Source organism: Cyprinodon tularosa, unplaced genomic scaffold (genome assembly GCF_016077235.1).
Source record: "Cyprinodon tularosa strain WSP-4 unplaced genomic scaffold, ASM1607723v1 ctg678, whole genome shotgun sequence".
In the NCBI taxonomy this organism is placed as follows: Eukaryota; Metazoa; Chordata; class Actinopteri; order Cyprinodontiformes; family Cyprinodontidae; genus Cyprinodon; species Cyprinodon tularosa.
In genome coordinates this window covers 382487-402298 of record NW_024039427.1, presented here as the reverse complement: position 1 = coordinate 402298, position 19812 = coordinate 382487, and the positions used below count along the sequence as shown (strand labels likewise).

Here is a 19812-nt window from a genome sequence, read left to right as displayed (position 1 = left end):
GTGATTATTGTGGCATTTAAAATGCTTTATAAAAAAAAAAAAACATTTTTAAAAACAGCTTTGTCGGATATATTCAGGGTTCCCGCGGGTCCTTAAAAAGTCTTAAAAGGCATTGAATTCTTCAAAATAAAACTAAGGCCTTAATTGGTATTAAAATGTCTTAAATCAGTCTTTCATAGGTCTTAATTTTTAAAACATCATAAATAGGATTATTTTTATTACGCTTTATTTTTGTAATCTAAATAAAACGTTAAAATTGACAATTTAAAAAAAAAAAATTTTATTAAAAAGTAACGGCTCGCCATAATTGGTTCCGTCCCGATAGCGGAACCAATAAAGCGTTGTTGCGGCCGGGACATTTGGGAGATGCTCCATTAACTTTTTGTCTGGAAAATATGAGCAAGTGTAAATGTAACCAAAATTGTCTCCAGCCAAGAGTTTTCTCCATGGCTAAAACCAGGGAACATACATGAGGCTCAGTGGATTTATGCAAGAAGTCATTGAAGCTCAGAACGATGGGAATTAAGGCAGTGGAGTCGCACATGCGAAGCACGAAACACAAAGCGTCAAAATGGAGTTACAGAGAAACAGCCGGTATTTCTCAGTTTAGTTCCACCCTTGTCTCTGCAACGCCTCCACTTATCACCAAATCAAACAGACTAAGAAAACCATACAAAGAAAAATAGCTGCAAAAAAGACTTAGCACTGGTTATGTTGGGGCTTTAAAACTGATTTGTTTTGTTCCCTGCTAAAACAAAGTTTGTGAATTCAGTTAAATAATTGTTAAAATATATCTGTCATTTGTGTGTTTTTAGCTTTCTTCCTGTATGGGAAGCTTTTCAAAATGTGAAACATTAGTGCAGTGGTTTATGTTAAAATAAACCTTTGGGTTAAGTTGTCGCAAGCAGGTTTTTCTTGTGTTTCTTGTGAAATTGGTCTTAAATTTTATATTTCAAGTGGCATTAAAAAGTCTTAAAAAGTCTTGAATTTAACTTGCCTTATGCTGTAGGAACCCTAATATTATATTAGATATAACTGGTTCCGGAGCTGCTTCCGGATGTTCGTAAAGCTGTATATTCAGAAAAGGCAAGGAATTCAGGACATGGCTGCAGCCTGTCGACGGTAAAAATGACGAAGGATTTTGCAGTGTTTTTATATATAAATATATACTTGTTGATGGCATTAAAATTATTTCTATTATTTCTGCATTAAATAGCATTGAATTAGAGTTACCCATTCCTTGATAAATGTGTGGTTAGTGTGAAGAGTATAGATTAGAGCATCCTGACTGGCTGGAGAATCCTGGTCTGCATCTTTATAAACACCTGTTGAGTCTTTCCTGATGGACGTCTTTTCTTCCTCAGACTGAAAGCAGATACAGAGAGTTCGCCATGGCAACCGCCAGTGTTGGAGACAGTCTGGGGATAGCCCTGGCTGGAGGCGCTGCGTTTCCTGTGCACGATTACTTCTGTTCCCTGTGACGAAGCCTGCGCCTCTACCAGCAGGACGGATAAGCAACGCTTCGGGGATTCGTTCAAATCAGCAAGGCTTGTTAAAAGGAAGATTCCTACGACTCGCACACATTCAGAGAGAAATCCTCCTGCATTCATTCATTCACAACAGATGCATCAGCTGCATCTTAATTCTATGTCCAGAGTGTTGTTGTTTCTCTGGGCTGTCTTTCTTATGTTATTTTACCAATATTTTTTCTATATTGCACTATGTTTTTATCTTCTGTTAACTTAAGCACTTTATTTGAAGGTTCTTTATAAAAACTGGTTTTATTACTCAGATTCATCAGGAGGCCAACAGCAGATATTAAGGAGAGCTCTGGTTCCTGTAAACTGGACCTTCAGTTAATCCCTTAACTGTCAGGAGAACATCTGTGTCCTGAAGGAAAATATTTATCACTTCTAAGCACCATTAACTAAAAACTGGTTCCCAGTAAAGCTAACTGGACTGTGTAGTGGAAAAAGTTAAAGTGTGACCTTTAGAAAGCCATCAGGGTCTTCAAATGGTTCAATAACAGCATTTCATTAGATTTGCCCTTTTTAGGTGTTTTGGGCATTTTTAGGGTGACAGCTGACAGATGAAAAAAATCTTTTTCTGCTATTTTCCTCTGAAACAATAATCAAAAGAATAATGACTGATGTTTTATGTTTAATATATTTACATTTTGAGGGTCGGCTTAGTGATTGTGATGAAAAGAGAGGCGATATTTACAAGCAATAACTGCAAGTGAACTCTTCCTGGCCACTAAGGGGCACCCTTACTTGCTCTCACCACTGATCTCTATGTATTCACTGTTGATAACCTGAAAAAAGGGAAGTCACTGGCTGCCATATTGGTACTCTCCACTCCCACAGTAAAAATGCCTATGTGTTACATTTGGTGGCAAAAACAAGCAGTTTTCTGGCTGTGGGAAGTCATTTTACAGGTAATTTCACAGTCAGTGGATGAACTAACCAATAAATCAATCTATAGGCCGATGGATCCTATAGTATGGAATGTAGCGTAACAGTCTGGCTATCAGACCTACTCTAAGACATTGACTGAGTTAGCCATTGATACTGTGTCTAATGTTAGAAAATAGAAAGTAGAGTATATAGAAAGTAGAGGTCTGGGTCTTGGGTTTCCATGAGCTGGATGCCGAAATCATCCGTATTAAGACAATAAAAGACCTGAAATATTTTAGTTAGTGTGCAATGAATATAAAATATATGAATGTTCAAGTTTTATCATTACATTATGGAAAATAATGAACTTTATCAAAATATGCTAATATTTAGAGAAGAACCTGTAGTTAACTGTGAAATGTCGATGTAGTAATTCTTTATTACATGCTGTCAATGTGCTGAAACACTGTAAATTATATTGATGGAAAAAAACAACTCAAACCTTTTTAAAGGCTAATGCTAAAGGCTAATGCTCAGACACAGCATAAAAGTATGCAATCATTCATGCATATAGAAAAATACTAAAGCATTAACAGACATGTACTTCTTTATATAATCTTTATATGCAAGATGTAATTACCACAACAATGTCATCAATACATGTATATCACATGTACGTCATCAATTTATCACTTTTGGCACATGTGTATTATTATGCTAAATGAAAAACATTAACTTTATTGTGATGGATTTGTATAATATTTTATATTACATGATTTATTGACTTCATAATAACTATGCAATGTGATGGGCCTATTTTTTTTATTTTTTATTCTAAGTTAAAGTAATCTAGTGATGCTATGAAACAGCCAGTCTGTCAAAGTGATAAATTTATCTTTATTTTAAAAGTCTTAAGTCCCACTGAAAAAGAGAACAGGTGGCGCACAGATTGTTTACACTGCGACCGGTCTAACTAGGGAGTACCAATATGGCGCCCTGTTCCTTCACTCCACCCCATACTACCAACAGGCTAATCCAGTGAGTTGAGATCAGTGGCTCCCTCCCCCTCTCTCTCTCTGTAGTGTTTGCAACCGGTTGATAAAGCCAACCAAACCAAGCCTTTAACTTACCGGTTCAGTAGAAAAGTGGCAAAGATCCACAAGCACCTTAGAAACTCTAGAAGTTCTTGAAATCTTTAATTTTTTTTACCTGAACACATCCCAGATTTTATCTCCTGTAACATGATTGATCGTTTGCAGGTCTATAGATGTGTTTATGGTAAAACTATTAATGTTATTTTTGGAGTGAACTGTCCCAATGTCCAGCTGGAAGCTTCCTCTCTATAACTGCCTTTTAAAAGTTAAAATGAATCAAAGCTTTTTGATATAAAAATAGATCTTTATAACCACTAAGGGCTCAACAAAGTCTTTCTATTTTAGTGCTCATGATATTTTTGATTTTTAATTATTGCAATTGCATTTTTTTATTTTTTTTTTGCCATCTATTGATAAAGGCATCAGTAGCGTCAGATGAAGATACCAAACTGGGACATAAACTGTGTTTTGTTTTAGAAGAGAAACCAACAGAACAGGTAATTACTGGGCAGGTGAAGATGCAGCTCATGGTTATTTGCTCCAAACGGGAAGTAATATTTTATGTGAATTAGTTTAAATGAGTCTAAATCTAGTTTTTAAATGTGTTTGTAAAGAATGTACAGTAACTTTATGACAGTTTAAGGAGAAGTTTAATTTATGGACTTATAAACTTTTTAAATATGTGCCTTATTTAAAAAAAAGTGCTTCCAAAACAAACCGATGTGAACATTCCTACTGACACGGAGGCATGCGATTAGTTTGGCATGTTTGTACCTCTGTTATGAATTTTTGCAATAATAAAGATGTTTGTTTTTCTCGGAATGTGCAGAAACCCTGCATTCCACCTCAGTCAGGGACCTCAGGTATTGATCATAGAAGTAACTGGTTATTTCTTCCCTTTGTGTTGCTGTTGTGTTTGGATGGAAATAAGATTTATTTTAATCTTTTTTTAATGACATGGGTAGCTATATATAACGCATTCTTTATTCTATCCCTCTTCATTTGTATTTATGGATAAATGAAATAAATCAAACCATTTCCTTTTGTTATTTAGTGAATGTTAAACCTCTATTCCAAAGTGGAAGTCTGAGGAGAATCAAGACTCTCCTGTTTTCATTTTGGTTTGTTTTTGAATTATAAAGATTCAAATATCTTTCCTTGTTTTGTTTTTTGTGTAATTTCTCTGCTGAAGTTCTTTTACGGCACTAGTGCCTCATTTTTTCAACAGCAGGCTGACAGGAAGGGTATGAGAGTATGGCAAGCAGTTTTAACATAAATTCGGTTGTAACGCCTTTACGTTCAAGATAATTCAAATTGTGTTATGACTAGACGTTTTAGAGATTTAAGATATCTAATTACATTCTGACTAATCGAAATGACGTCAGATTTACCATTAACTTGCATGGAGACGTCCATTTTAGATATCTAGAAGGAATAACTGACTATCTGAAATACATAATTCAGATATCTACGATTAAATTAAGACTAGACATAAAGTGATTTTATGATATCTCGATTTTAGTTTTGACTAGGCATATTTCTAATTAAAAATATCTCAAATGCCACCATAATTCATGATATCTTAAATGTATTTTAAGATAGGAGATATGCAGTTTTGACTAGTGAAAACTCATTTATAGATATCTTAAAAGCAAATAATGACTAGACAAAACAAATTTAAAGATATCTTGAATTGTAATTTCGACTATTCGAAATTCCTTTAAAGATATCTCTAAATGAATTAAAGATATCTTGACTGATTCAGCTTTTCCATTAAAGATACCTTAAATTGACATTCTGACTACCGATAGTCAAAATGTGTAATGATCTTTTTAAAGCTGCAGTCTGTAACATTGAGAAGAGAGCAGACTTCGACTGAAAATTTGAAGAAAAACAGGTTTCACTCCACTCCCCCACCCTCTCTGCTTCACTCATGCCCCACCTCCAAGCTCCACCCCTCTTACAGCACCTGCGCGGCTACCGCATGCGACCAGAAGCGTCCAAGCAGCGTACGCGGCATGGAGTGTGAACCGGTAAGAGCGATAACACTCACCTCCAAGCAGCTAGATGCTAGACCAACATGGAGGGTTACGATCATTAGAAAATGGACTCCTGGTGAGTTTCTCTGTATTCTCATAAAGAAGGTTGTTCCGTTTAATTCAGTTTATTTATATAGCGGCAGTTCACAACACATCATCTCAAGGCAGTTTACAGTTCAACCTGATCATCCAGTCAAATTGATTAAAGTTTAAATCAGTTATTTGCATCGACTCATTGACTCTTCAGCAATCCCTCACACTAAGCATGCTTGTAGTGACAGTGGAGAGGAAAAACTCCCTTTGAACAGGAAGAAACCTCCAGCAGAACCAGGCTCAGTGTGAGCGGCCATCTGCTGAGGCCCACTGGGGTTCAAGGAGACAGAAGCAGACATAGAATAAGAAGCATAGATACAAAAGGCAACAGTAAAAGGCGGCCCCATCCAGGAAACACACAGCCAGGCAGACGAGCTCCGAGCCAGCTCCCATGTCAGAGGATGAAGAGAGCACATCCAGTTAGTCACAGTCAGAGAAACAGGACTACACTAGAAAACAGGTCGATCTCCAACATCTAGAAACAAAGGTGTTGATGGCAGCAGCACAGCTGATATTTCTCTCCAGGATGGAGTCACAGCCAAACAGGAACAGACCAGATGAAGCTACTATGAGAAAAAGCAGAGAGAGCAGAACGTTAGAGATTGAACTAACAGATTCTGCAGAGTGGGAGAATAGAGATAGAATAAAGCAGAATGATGAAAAAAGGGTCCCTATGTCCTCCAGCAGTCTAAGCCTATAGCAGCAGAACTATAGAGATAGCTCAGGATAACCTGAGCCACTCTAACTAGAAGCTTTATCAAAAAGGAAAGTTTTAAGCCTAGCCTTAAAAGTAGACAGGGTGTCTGCCTCACGGACTAAAACTGGTAGTTGGTTCCACAGGAGAGGAGTCTGAGAACTAAAAGATCTGCCTCCCATTCTACTTTTAGAAATTCTAGGAACCACTAGTAAACCTGCAGATTGAGAGTGAAGTGCTCTGTTAGGAACATAAGGAACAATCAGATCTCTGATATCAGATGGAGCTTGGCCATTTAAGGCTTTATATGTGAGAAGGAGAATTTTAAATTCTATTCTGGATTTAACAGGAAGCCAATGAAGAGAAGCCAGTTTAGGAGAGATATGATCTCTCTTTTTCATTTTCATCAGAACTCAGGCTGCAGCATTTTGGATCAGCTGAAGGCTTTTAACTACAGTTTGTGGACTTCCTGATAGTAAAGAATTACAATAGTCCAGCCTTGAAGTAACAAATGCATGGACTAGTTTCTCAGCAACACCCCTGGACAGGAGAATTCTAATCTTTGCAATATTCCTTAGATGAAATAAGGACATTCTAGAAACCTCTTTGATACGGGATTTAAATGACAGGTCCTGATGAAAAACAACACCAAGATTTTTTACTTTATTATCTGAAATCAGTTTAATCCCATCCAAATGAAGTGACTGGCTAATCAGCTTCTTTTTCAAAGACTCTGGTCCAAAGACTATAACTTCTGTTTTGTCTGCATTCAGAAGCAGAAAGTTAAGAGTCATCCAGGTTTTTATGTCTTCAGACATGCCTGTAATCTATGTAATGGGTTAGCTTCATCTGGATTTATAGCCAGATATAGCTGGGTATCATCAGCATAACAGTGAAAATTAATCCCATGCTGTCTAATAATTCTACCGATTGGGAGCATATATAAAGTAAAGAGAATTGGTCCTAGCACTGATTCCTGTGGTACTCCACAGGTAACCTTTGAGCATGAGGAAGATCTGTTATTAACGTGAACAAACTGAAATCGATCAGATAGATAAGATTTAAACCAGTCTAGAGCTGTTCCTTTAATTCCAACAAAATATTCAAGTCTTTCTAAAAGAATATTATGGTCAACTGTATCAAATGCAGCACTGAGATCCAACAGGACGAGCACAGATACAAGTCCATTATCTGAGGCCATGAGAATATCATTAGTGACTTTCACCAGAGCTGTTTCAGTGCTATGATGAGCTCTAAAGCCAGACTGAAACTCTTCAAAAAGTTCATTATGGTATAAATGATCACAAACTTGTTTGGCAACTACTTTCTCAATAATTTTAGATAAGAAATCATCTGGGTCAAGAGACGGTTTCTTAAGCCAAGGTTTAATTACAGCAACCTTTAAAGCCTTTGGTTCATATCCCTGTAGCAGAGATAGATTAATCACATCTAAAATGCAGGAGGAGATCAAAGGGAATACCTCCTTAAATGACCTGGTTGGAACTGGATCTAACATACAACTTGAAGGCTTAGATGAATAGTTTAATAGTAACTCTAAAGGTTCAACTTGTCATGATGGGTTCACTGAAGGCGACCCAAGAATGCAGAACACCACTGACGGACACAAGGATGAAAGTTTAACAGTTTATTTATGCACAAGCACACAGAGTATTCGGGTTCAGGTTCGGGGCCTGGATTCTGGTTCACCGGAGTCTGCGTGAGAGACAGTTAGTTAGCGTTGCCAACAGAGGTTTGATTTCCAGAAGTCTACTGATTGTACCTTGAGGGTTCCTGAGGTTAGCTTTGGGAGAGTCACTGTTGGTTCTGGAGATGAGTTCATCAGCAGAGTCCGTAGCTGCTTTAGCGTCTCACGTCTACTTAGAACAGACCTTGGCTTGGGGTCCAGCTCTAGTCCAGAGCTACTTGGAGGTTCTCTGTGAATCTTCAGGTTTGGCTCAGAGGGTCGGCTCGACAGGTTAGCTCTTCCTGAGCTTTCACAGAGGAGGCACAGGTTTCCTGGAAAACAGAGACAGGGGTTAGAATCCAAGCTGGATTCAAAAGTCATCAGATTACTCAGAGGATCTAGGCTTAAGCGCTGACCAACTGGAACAACACTGCGGCGTTGAGGCAAGGTCTGAAGACAGCTTAAGTAGTGGATCCTCTGATTATCTTGATGAGCTGCAGCTGTGCAGGAGGCTCCCTCAGAGGATCCACGGCGGACTCCGCTGGAGAAAGGTGGAATTTCTCCAGCTCCCAACACAACTGGATCAAAGCAGTCTAAACCCGCTGCCCCCCCACCCCCTCCAGAGACAAACCAATCACAGATAGAGGAGTGCTAATGATCTTATTTTTAATAAGATCAATCTTATTTATAAAGAATCCCATAAAATCATTGCTGCTAAGAGCATGTGGAATGGACGGTTCAACAGAGCTATGGCTCTGGGTGAGTTTGGCAACTGTATTAAAAAGAAATCTAGGATTATTCTTATTTTCCTCTATTAATGAGGAGAAGTATGCTGCTCTTGCTTTACAAAGGGTCCTCTTCTACAGCAGTAAACAATTTTTCCAGACTAGGAAGGACTCCTGCAGGCCTGTGGAGCGATATTTTCTCTCCAGTTTCCAAGCATTTTACTTCAAAGTGCGCAGCTCTGCATTAAATCAAGGAGCAAGCTTTCTATTTTTAACGGTTTTTCTTTCATCTGCAGAATATTGCAAAAATTTGAAATCTCTTCAAGAGAACAGCAGCATTTCTTGCTACATTAATACGAATCTTATCAGCACACTAGATGCTGTTTTATCAATGTTTAAAGCATAACTGGCTCTGATGAATGTGGAATTAGGACTTTTTCCACTTTGGAAAGGTTTACATTTAAACTTAGCGACTAAGACAGTAGGTAAATACATTCCTATTTAATCATATTTAGTCTAAATATGTCTGTTATATGTGGATTTATCCTGTGTTTTCTTTTAAAGATATACAATTGTGCAGAAGTAAACAGAGGTAAAACCCACTTTAATGTTTTTCATCTAATATGCTCTCTCTGTATTATGCAAAATAATACATTAAAGGGACGGCAAATAAATGTATTGTATTTACAGGAGCACTGGACCTATAAGAGGAACTGACACTGAGCATTTAAAATATTAACTTCACATCTGGGCTGTAGTTACTCTGTGTCGCCCATTTCATGTATTTTATCTATGGCTGAAACAATTAATCCTATTAATCAATTGTTTAAATAATCATCAACTACTTCAATAATTGATTAATCGTTAACTGGAGTATAGGGCCACTAAAATGTGCCTTTAGCCGACAGAGCGACCCACTTAGAGCAGGAATTATAACAAGATTGTGAAAATTATGTAAACATTTTGTATTTAATATAAATAAAAGTTTTTGTCTGTCAATATTCTCCATCCAGAACTCCTCAAGAGGAAACATTTCGGTTTCACCTGACTTAATTTTGTAAAAAAAATCTTCCTTAAGCAAATCTTTGGCTATCTGATTATTAATAGATTCCTCGAAAAAAAAAATAATTGACAGATTAATCAATTTGCAGAATAATAATTAGTTTCAGCCCTAATTTTATGGTAACATTCCAAACACATTTCTTCCATCATGCAGCAGTGAAGAGCAGCTGCTTTACCCTGAGGCTGCCCTGCAGCATTATATCTGTTTCCTACAATCATATAATGTTTCTTTTATACATGTGTGTTTTTAATATTAAAGGATTAAATGTAACACAACCTTTTATCATCATCCTATATTACTCACTGTCTGACTGTTTAAATAGCTCCTTATGTCTATTTTCCTTTTTAGTGGCATCATCTACAAACACAACACTAAGAATGAGCCTAAGTTTATTCAAATATAAAATCACTTTTAACAATTATAAAAACAATATAACACTATCTCATCTTTAATGTAATAGTATCCAAATTAAACATCCAGATTCCAGCATTATTTACCAGACATTAATGTTTGTATTGATTTACTTACGGACCGTGTGGAAATCTAGAAACATATAATCACTGTAAATAGAGTTCCTCTGTTTATCTTTATTCTATTTCTAGAAGTAGAATCAATTAAATAGAACTATTTTTATGTGGAAAACCAAAAATAGCAGATCTTTAGCATCCTTCTCATGTTATGTTCTACAAAAGAAATAAAACCTGTTACTTATACCTGAACTGCCGTCAAAAATGAAAACAGTAACAGCAAAAAATATTGGTGAAGGGGAATCAGAAATGTTGATAACTTACAGTCTTTGTTCATTTTAACAGCTGTTTTCAGAACTCCTGTCTGACTGAATATTTAGTTTTAGAAAAGAGCTTTAATTTCTCTAGTTCCACAAATCCAAACTCTCTCCTGCTTCTTTACAGAACTGCAGTCTGAAGCTTTTGCCTGTTTTAGCCTAGATAATATTTAGTTGTTTAATTGGAACTAGTTTCGTAGCCTGATATTAATTTTGGTAACCGCCGTGTTCTAGCGTCATTTTTTGTTTTTATTTCGTGCTCCAAGCACACAGACTAGAAAACAAGACAAACTGAGTAAGAGAGAAGGAGGAACTTAAGGTTGAAATATCAGAGATATAATCAGCACAGTTGATGTGCTGCTGTGTGAAAGGAACAGGAAAGAGCAGGCAGCTGCAGCTACCAGGCAGAGGAAAAGAAGCCACTGCTGCTACAACTACTGCTGTTAATTATAAGCATGTTGTTCACATGCAATTATTGGTAGGGACAATGAGGTCGGTGCATAGTTTTGGTAGGGACATGTCCCTATGGTCCCTATGCAAACCTATGCCCATGAGACACCCTGTCTACTTTTAAGGCTAGGCTTAAAACTTTCCTTTTTGATAAAGCTTCTAGTTAGAGTGGCTCAGGTTATCCTGAGCTATCTCTATAGTTATGCTGCTATAGGCTTAGACTGCTGGAGGACATAGGGACCCCTTTTTCATCATTCTGCTTCATTCTATCACTATTCTCCCACTCTGCAGAATCTGTTAGTTCAATCTCTAACATTCTGCTCTCTTTGCTTTTTCCTCTCCACTGTCGCTACAAGCATGCTTAGTGGGATTGCATTCGAGTCAATGAGTTGATGCAATGAACTGGTTTTTCTTAGATAGAAAACTTTGAGTCAATTTGACTGGATGATCTTGTGAACTGTAAAGTGCCTTGAAAAGACGTGTTGTAAATTGGCGCTTCAGAATTGAAAAACTGAACTAGATTCTACGGCTACCTCAAATGCTGCCCAACCTTCCAGACATAAACCAGTCGTAGATAGAAGAATGCTAATGATTTTATTTTTAATAAGATCAATCTTATTTATAATGAATCCAATAAAATCATTACTACTAAGAGCAGGTGGGATGGACGGTTCAACAGAGCTACGGCTCTGGGTTAGTTTGGCAACTGCATCAAAAGGATATCTAGGATTATTCTTATTCTCTATTAATTAGGAGAAATATTCTGCTCTTGCTTTACGGTGCCATAATCCTGGTGCTGATGGTTGGCTTTTACCATCTGCTCCTGCTCACCTGTCTAATTGACCCTGCAGCTGATTACTGCCGATCTGATTCACCTGGTCCCAGCAGCTATTTATGCTGTTTGCTCTCCTACCATCATCGCCAGATTGTTCAAGCAGTCTCGGTGTGAGTAACTCTAGCGTTCAAAGTAAGTTGTCTGTGTTGTTCAATTTTTTCCCCATTTATTTTTGGTTTTTGCTTTTTTTTATTCCTGTCTGTTTTGCTGAGTTTGATTTTTGGCCTGACTGCCTGGATTTTGCTGGTCACCGGACTTGACCTGCTTTACTGACCTCGGCTTGGATTCTCCCTGCATACGTCTTCGGCTCTCTGATCACCTGGTAACTGAAATTGTTCTGGACCGGATTTCGGCTTTGGATTATCCCTTACGGACACTGTTGCTTGTTCTTCATCGTCTGGTGCCAGCTCCCCCGCACTCTGTGCTCTGAAGCAGCAACGACCACAAGTGGCGGACAATCCCCCAGAAATCTCTTGGTGCGAAATCATAGATCAGAAAGTTTCTCAGCTTGACGAAAGGGAAGGTGTGTGACTATTTAAGGTTCACTTAATACCCCTTTTCAGACATAAACACTTAATTATACAAATAACAATTCTGACAGTTATATTATTTGTACATTAAATTTGTATTTTCTATTGTCATTCATTTGCTAGTTTGTTTGATCACTTTTAATAACATGAGTTAAAATATACATATAGGATATTTAAACAGCACTAGCAGTGAAACATTTGTAACAGGAATGAATGATCTGATCATCTGCCAGTCAATGTTTTGGGCCCCGAAATTAAACTTCTCTTAGGGCCCATGGAGGCTTAGGTCAGCCACGTGTAAAGTATGTATAACATGGACTAAAAATGTTTTTTCCCTTTACCCGACTTTAAAAACAAAGAAAAGCAACATTTGGATTATTATTATGAGATTACTATTTTCCATGTTAAACTAAGATCTAAATAGAGAATACTTCAGATTAAACCACGCTGATTACTTTTCTTTATCTTTGGGCTCAGAATAACTGCTCACATGCTAACTTTACTTTATCAGATCATAAGCAGCTCTCACTTTCCGCCCTTCAACTTGTTGTCATGGTGATATGAATTTACAGCTTCTTATTTAGCATTAGGAGTTTTGTATTACAATGTAAGGTTAATGTAGTAAACATTTAGAAATGCATTTCCTGTAACATTTAGTTCGAATAAATATGAATTTAAAAAATAATTTGCCATGAATATCCTCACAAAATGAAATGAGCTTTTATCAGAATCAGACATACTTTGATAATCCCAGAGGGAAATTACTTTTGTTACACGCTCCAGATATACAAACATTGATATATATATATATATATATATATATATATATATATATATATATATATATATATATATATATATATATATATATATATATATATATATATATATATATATATATATATATACATAACCACACAAAATAATATAAATATATATACATATATAACTCTCTCTATATATATATGCATATGTATAACTAGGTATCTTTCTTTTCTGCTCTCCACGGCCTCTAAGGGGCTGGGTGATGGAGCTGATAAGAGTCTATGGTTTGTAAGAGTTTCTGGCTGCCTGCACAGTCTCTGCTTCCATGGCTGTAGCTAAGCTCATTGCTGTGCTGGTTCTACTCCAGAGCTCTGCAGGTGAGAAACCATCTCCTTTAATGCTGAATAATCTGAACTGAACTCTCATTTAGTTATTCCAGTTATTCTTTCATTAGCAAGAGTCTGTTTCTCTTTATTGTTGGCCCTCCGACGTTCCTCACTTCTCTTTCTGCTGTAGATAGCTTTAATATCATCAGGTACGCATTGATGTCTGTTTGAGCTTGAATCCACAATGTCTGCAGCAAGTCTGAGGTGATTTTTATTAGATTCTTTAAAGCAGGCATCCCCAAAGTCGGTCCTTGAAGGCCGCTGTCCTGCAGGTTTTAGAGGTTACCCTGCTCCTGCAACTTTGGGGATGCCTGCTTGAAACTGACAAAAAGCTTTTATTCTTTTTATTTTTATTTCTTTAGGCTGGACAGAAGCTGTAGTGAGGAGCTCCATCGTTGGTGGGGAAGATGCCCCTAAAGGCATGTGGCCATCTTTGGTGTACCTTGACATCAAGACTGACAGCGGGAAGAGGAAGTGGCACTGCAGTGGCACAATCCTCAATGAAAACTGGGTGATGACTGCTGGGCGCTGCTGGGAAGAGTAAGTTTGGATCTAATTACTCTTAATGTTTTTAGATGCATGAGTCTACATGTTCTTTATGCATTATCAAGATTTAAGAGGAATTAATCTGAGATTTCAATCTTTAACTGTATTTAATTAGATTAGGAAGAGAAGTTGCTAAAGAGATACTGTAAGTATTTTAAACATAGTTTTATGTATTTTACTGCAGAAACATGATCTGCTTTAGTGCCTTCTGTAATTCCAAATGTGTAAGTTTGTTTTTTCTACCATGAGGTGTCCTGTCAGCTTAGTCAGATAAAGAGATGGGTCTGGTTACCTTGTTTTATCAAAGTACCGTAGATATATGTTGGAAAATAGGCCTTAACTGATGTCCTTCAGCTGTGGCGTTGGATGTGGGAGTTTGCCCTGAAATCGAAGGGTTGACGGTTCAAGCCCCGACTCCGACTTTCATTGTCGTTGTGTCCTTGGGCAAGACACTTCACCTGCATTGTCTACTGATGGTGGTCAGAGGGCCCGGTGGCGCCAGTGTACGGCAGCCTCGCTTCTGTCAGTGAGCCCCAGGGCAGCTGTGGCTACAATGTAGCTTGCCACCATCAGTGTGTGAGTGTGTGCGTGAATGGGTGAATGAATGTAGTGTAAAGTGCTTTGGTCAAGTCTCCTAACTTGAATAAAGGCGCTATATAAGTACATGCCATTTACCATTTACAGAGATTAACAATGAAGTAATAAATGTGTTCTTTGTTCCAGTGAATTGTGGTCTAGATGGGATCGAATAGAAGTGTGGGTCGGCGAGCATGACCTGGATAAACCAGCTGAACGCTACACGAAGGTAATAGCCGTTGATCGTTTGCCTGACTTCAAGGCAGTGGGCAAAGGCTTCATCAATGACATCTCACTGATAAAGTTGAACAAACCGTTAAACTTCTCCACGATGAGACATGCTTCCCCAGTGAAGCTGCCAGAGGAGGATGAAACCTTCGATTCATCCTCTGAGTGTTGGATCGCTGGCTGGTTGGAAGACCAACGGAATCAAAGTATGTTTTGAACAAGCTTTTAAAATCTTACTTGGAACATACACTAACACAAACTTCCATTAATTTCTACAGCCTAACTGTGACCCTTACCCTGCAACTAACCATTACGGGTTCATACCTAACCCTAACCCAGACCTAAACTTCATTTACACATTAGTCCTACAACCTAACTCTGAAACAGAAATCATAACTTAATTATATCTTCCTGTTAAAAGGGAGTTTTTCCTCTCCACTGTCACTACAAGCATGCTTAGTGTGAGGGATTGCTGAAGATTCAATGAGTCGATGCAATCATCCATAGTGTCGGTGTTCTGTCACCGGGGGTTTTCTGAAAAACCCCTGTCAAACACTTATTTCTGTATGTCTGCTTCTGTCTCCTTGAACCCCAGTGGGCCTCAGCAGATGGCCGCTCACACTGAGCCTGGTTCTGCTGGAGAATTCTTCCTGTTAAAGGGGAGTTTTTCCTCTCCACTGTCGCTACAACCATGCTTAGTGTGAGGGATTGCTGAAGATTTAATGAGTCGATGCAATCAGCTGGTTTTCCTCAGATAAAAAACTTTGAATCAATCTGACTGGATGATCTGGTGAACTGGAAAGTGACCTGAGATGATATGATGTGAATTGATGCTATAGAAATAAACTGAATTGAATTGAATAATTATGGGGTCAAGGAATTGGGCCAAACGATAAATGAAATACATGCCCACACACAAACTGCCATGACATTAATGTCATAAATTTCTATCTGTCTATGACAAAACACCTATTTTACTTCCTGCATTTCTTCTCTTTCTGCTCATATAGCTCGGGTTCAAAAACAGATGAAGGTTCGAATTGTTTCCCAGAAAAGATGCTCGTTTTCCCGCCCTGAATAATAGGATGCTTTGTGCAGGAGTTCCTGCTGATGAAACGACTGACTGTGAGGTGAGTTTCTGCATTTATATAAGCAGCCATAAAGTATAGAGTGCCTGGCCTAGTATGCTGCAGATACATGTATGTGGAAAACATTCAAAGATTGTACAAATTTACTTACAATGAGACCAGTCTTTAATTTCCAATGGAGAAGGAAAAAAATTTGACTTTCAAATGAGTTTCTTAGCAGAAGCACAAATATACTAACACTATTACAGTGTGTCCTTTTCCAGCATCCGCCTGAAGACCATGGAAGCCCCCTTATGTGCCGGACCGCTAGAGGATTTGTCCAAGTGGGAATCATGAGTTTTAAGAGTCCAGATGACTGTTCTCACCCAGAGCATTTTGGCATCTACACTCGAGTGTCCAAGTTTTTGGGCTACATCAATGCAATACTGTTTAGACTAAAGCACTGAATCTTAGCACTTTTGTTGCTTTATTTAGCAACTTTTCAGACCCCTCTGGCACTTTGATATAAAAAAAAGTGCCTAGCGCCAAATCTAGCTACTTTTTTCTGCTCCAACTAAAAGGTCATTTTAAAATTTGTTGTTTTTTTAATGGGCTTGTGACATGCAAGAGATTGTAATATTATATTTAAATCGTCTATTGTGTGATTAAAATGACATCTACTGCAAGGCGTCTCCTATTCTGACAGCAGCTGTCTGAACTGTGGTCTGATTCAAGATGGCCGCCCACGCCTGCTCAGTGCCGGCTGCGGCCAATGAGGCATCTGTGTATTAATGTCTATGGTTCAATATACTAAGATGTATTAAAAAATATTTAGCTTGGAAATATGCAACTGAATTCAACCTGTGAAACACTATAACTCTACATGGTTATTAGTTTATAGCAGCCAGAATTTCATCATAGCACAGTGCTGACATACTAAAACCTGCATCTGAACAAAATGTGCAAATTAGAGTTCTAAACCAACCGGTATGTTTTATTTCTACTAAATGATACAGTTAAAATATAAACAGAGGGACAAAATATAACATTTTAATTACTATAATAAAGCTCCTGGTAAAAAAAAGTAACAGCTTGGATGTTTCAACAACAAAGTATTTTTGGAAGGATAAAAAAAGCCAAATGGTCTAATAAAAACCATCTCCACACCTTCTCTCTCTGCAGGGCTCCAGAATAACTTTATAAAGACAGTACTGACTATTAAAAGATGAAATCTCTCTCTAGCTTCAAAACCTTACAGAAATGCCCCATTCCCCACATTCTTATCAGCTCTTCCATGTTTTTTTTATTTGTTGTTTTTTGTCCTATTCAGCTTAACGGCTGCAGAACTGAAATCCAAGTACTGTGCTATACTGAAAAAATTTGCTTTGCAAAGTGAGGATTTGTTGGTGAGAAGTCCCCCCCTTCATTACCCAAAAACGACTTCATTTATTCATTTTGTTACCAAATTTACACGTGAACGATAATGCCGAAACTGACAGAGACAGAAGAAAAAAGGCAGTGGAGAGGAAAGAGGTCCTTTGGACAGAAACAGAGAGAGAAAAAAAGACAACAAAATCATACAACCAGCTACAATGTGTAAAAAAAAAGAAACGGTTCCTTGTGGGTAATCCAGGTGGAGTAAAATCCAGTAGGAGCTCCTGAAAAAGGGCACTGGGAAAACAAAAGAACATAGAAGCAACAAGAGAAACAGCAACAACACTGGTAGCGGTGACGTTAGAGAGCTTCTCAGAATGATGCAGCAGCCGTACTGAAGCATATGGAGCCGTATGTCCAAAGAACTGCCTGTGTGTGGGAACCCACTGCCCTGCTTTCCAGATTGTGCTCAGTTATGATGCAGAGGGGGCACCAGCCAAAGCCCCCCATCCCTGAAGTGGGCAGAAAACGCCCCTAGACCCGGTCCCAAATCCCAGGGAGACCACCATAGAGACAACCGCACAGCAACCCAGAAGGCAACCAGGGAAGTCCTGCAGAGGAGCCCCCCCACCACCATAGGTCAGACGCCCCCCAGAAACCATGGGCGACAGCACACCTGCCCCCATCAGACCGCATCAACCCCCCGAGCAGGAGCCCACGTCCCCAGCGCCCAGAGGGGCCAGTCGCCCCAGACAGCCAGAAGCAGCGGGCCAACAACCCAGGGGCCATGGTGGGCCCATAGGTCAGCACAACAGTGGGTGAAGTCAGGGCGGCGCCCACCCCAACGCTGGGAACAGCAGGGGCTGATCAGGGGACAGCAGGCCCAGAGCCAGACCCCACCAAGCCATTATGATAGTAAATTTTTTGGAGACTAATATATCTTATCACTTAACTCTAAGTTCATCTCTAATTATGACCCCCATCGTGTCTTAAGGAGCACTATTAACCGAGTGAGAATACGGTACCAATGCTGCCTTTTTTATTGTCTGTCCATCAGGCGAACTTACCGTCCTCTCTGCCGAAGTCAGATAGTAGAATCATGGATGTGCTCCCTTTAACCCCTCTCCCAAAAACTTCTATATACCAAGACCTAAACCCCTTTTACCAACTAATAAATCAAACTCAACTCATTCCACCACCTCCTAAACCACCTCCCTCCACTTACTACCTAATAACCACACACACATCCCATATAACATTAACAATACTTCAATACTCCACAATCACCCAACCTCTATACATTACCTTTCCTAAAATATCCCTTATAAGTTTTCCCCCCCATTAACCGCTTATCATAAACTCCCCGCCATCACCTCCCCACCCCTGACCCCCCCCATTCTACACCCCTACCCCCAATCAGACCCTTAAACGCACACATACACCCCCACCCCTCATGGGTTTAGCATGGCCGACCCCTCCAGGGTCAGTACTGCCCCACTGCCACAGATCCGTCCCAGCAGGGGCACCCAGAGCCCAGGCAGCCCCCAGGGGCACATATAGGAGGAGCTCTTCCCTGTTTTTAAATGAAGGGGTGTTCTAGTGTAAGATCTGTTAAATAAAGCCAGCTAGTAATTAAATAAGTTTAAACGTTACAACAGCAAAACTAGAGGATCATTTCTAATTGAATGAATAAAGATGCATAAATGAAAAATAATCCCTTTATCACTATGTGTGTCATAGTAGATGCAATGAAAAAAGTGAATAAAGCTGCAGATTAAGTAGGCACTACTTAGAGACGACTGAGCTTCTGACAACCAGCTAATATATTAAGCTGACATCCATCTGCTAATTGTCTTTTCATCATTCTATCTCTATCCTCCCATTCTTCTGTATTTATCAGTTCAATCTCTAACCAAAAAAGTTTAAAACACAATCCAAGTTTGAAGACGTTTCTCTTCCATCCAGGAAGCTTTTTCAATTCAAAATGTCAGAAATAGCGTTTAGTTCCAGGTTTTATCCAGCAGCCCAACAAAGCCTGGTTTTAGTTTAGAAAACATGCAAATAGAAACGAACGGGTCCACCTTTTTGAAATGGGGGCCGTTTGGCTTTGTTCAACTTCTGGATGGGAAGCGAAACGTCCTCAAACCCGGAAACAAAGTCCAGTGGATTGTTTTTTGAACTTTTTTGGAATGACCATAACCTGGATGACTGAGAATCTTCACCACTATATTGCAATCTCTAACGTTCTGCTTCATTCTATCTCTATTCTCCCACTCTGCAGAATCTGTTAGTTCAATCTCTAACGTTCTGCTCTCTCTGCTTTTTCTCATAGTAGCTTCATCTGGTCTGTTGCTGTTTGGCTGTGACTCCATCCTGGAGAGAAATATCAGCTGTGCTGCTGCCATCAACACCTTTGTTTCTAGATGCTGGAGCTTGGCCTGTTTTCCAGTGTAGTCCTGTTTCTCTGACTGTGACTAACTGGA

At 38.8% G+C, this 19812-nt stretch overlaps 1 protein-coding gene and 1 pseudogene across 1 annotated transcript in view; both read left to right on the top strand.

Moving 5' to 3' along the window:
• Window positions 1-2483, top strand: part of LOC119771530 (battenin-like) — a gene marked incomplete at its 5' end in the record, with an annotated part of 30695 nt that extends 28212 nt beyond the window's left edge. Inside the window, one exon of the mRNA XM_038267569.1 lies at window positions 1365-2483. Coding sequence (XP_038123497.1) covers window positions 1365-1481 — 117 coding nt within the window. The remainder of the gene's footprint in view (window positions 1-1364) is intronic.
• A 10981-nt stretch (window positions 2484-13464) lies between these two features.
• LOC119771524 lies at window positions 13465-16518 on the top strand (annotated as a pseudogene).
• Window positions 16519-19812: the final 3294 nt, after the last annotated feature.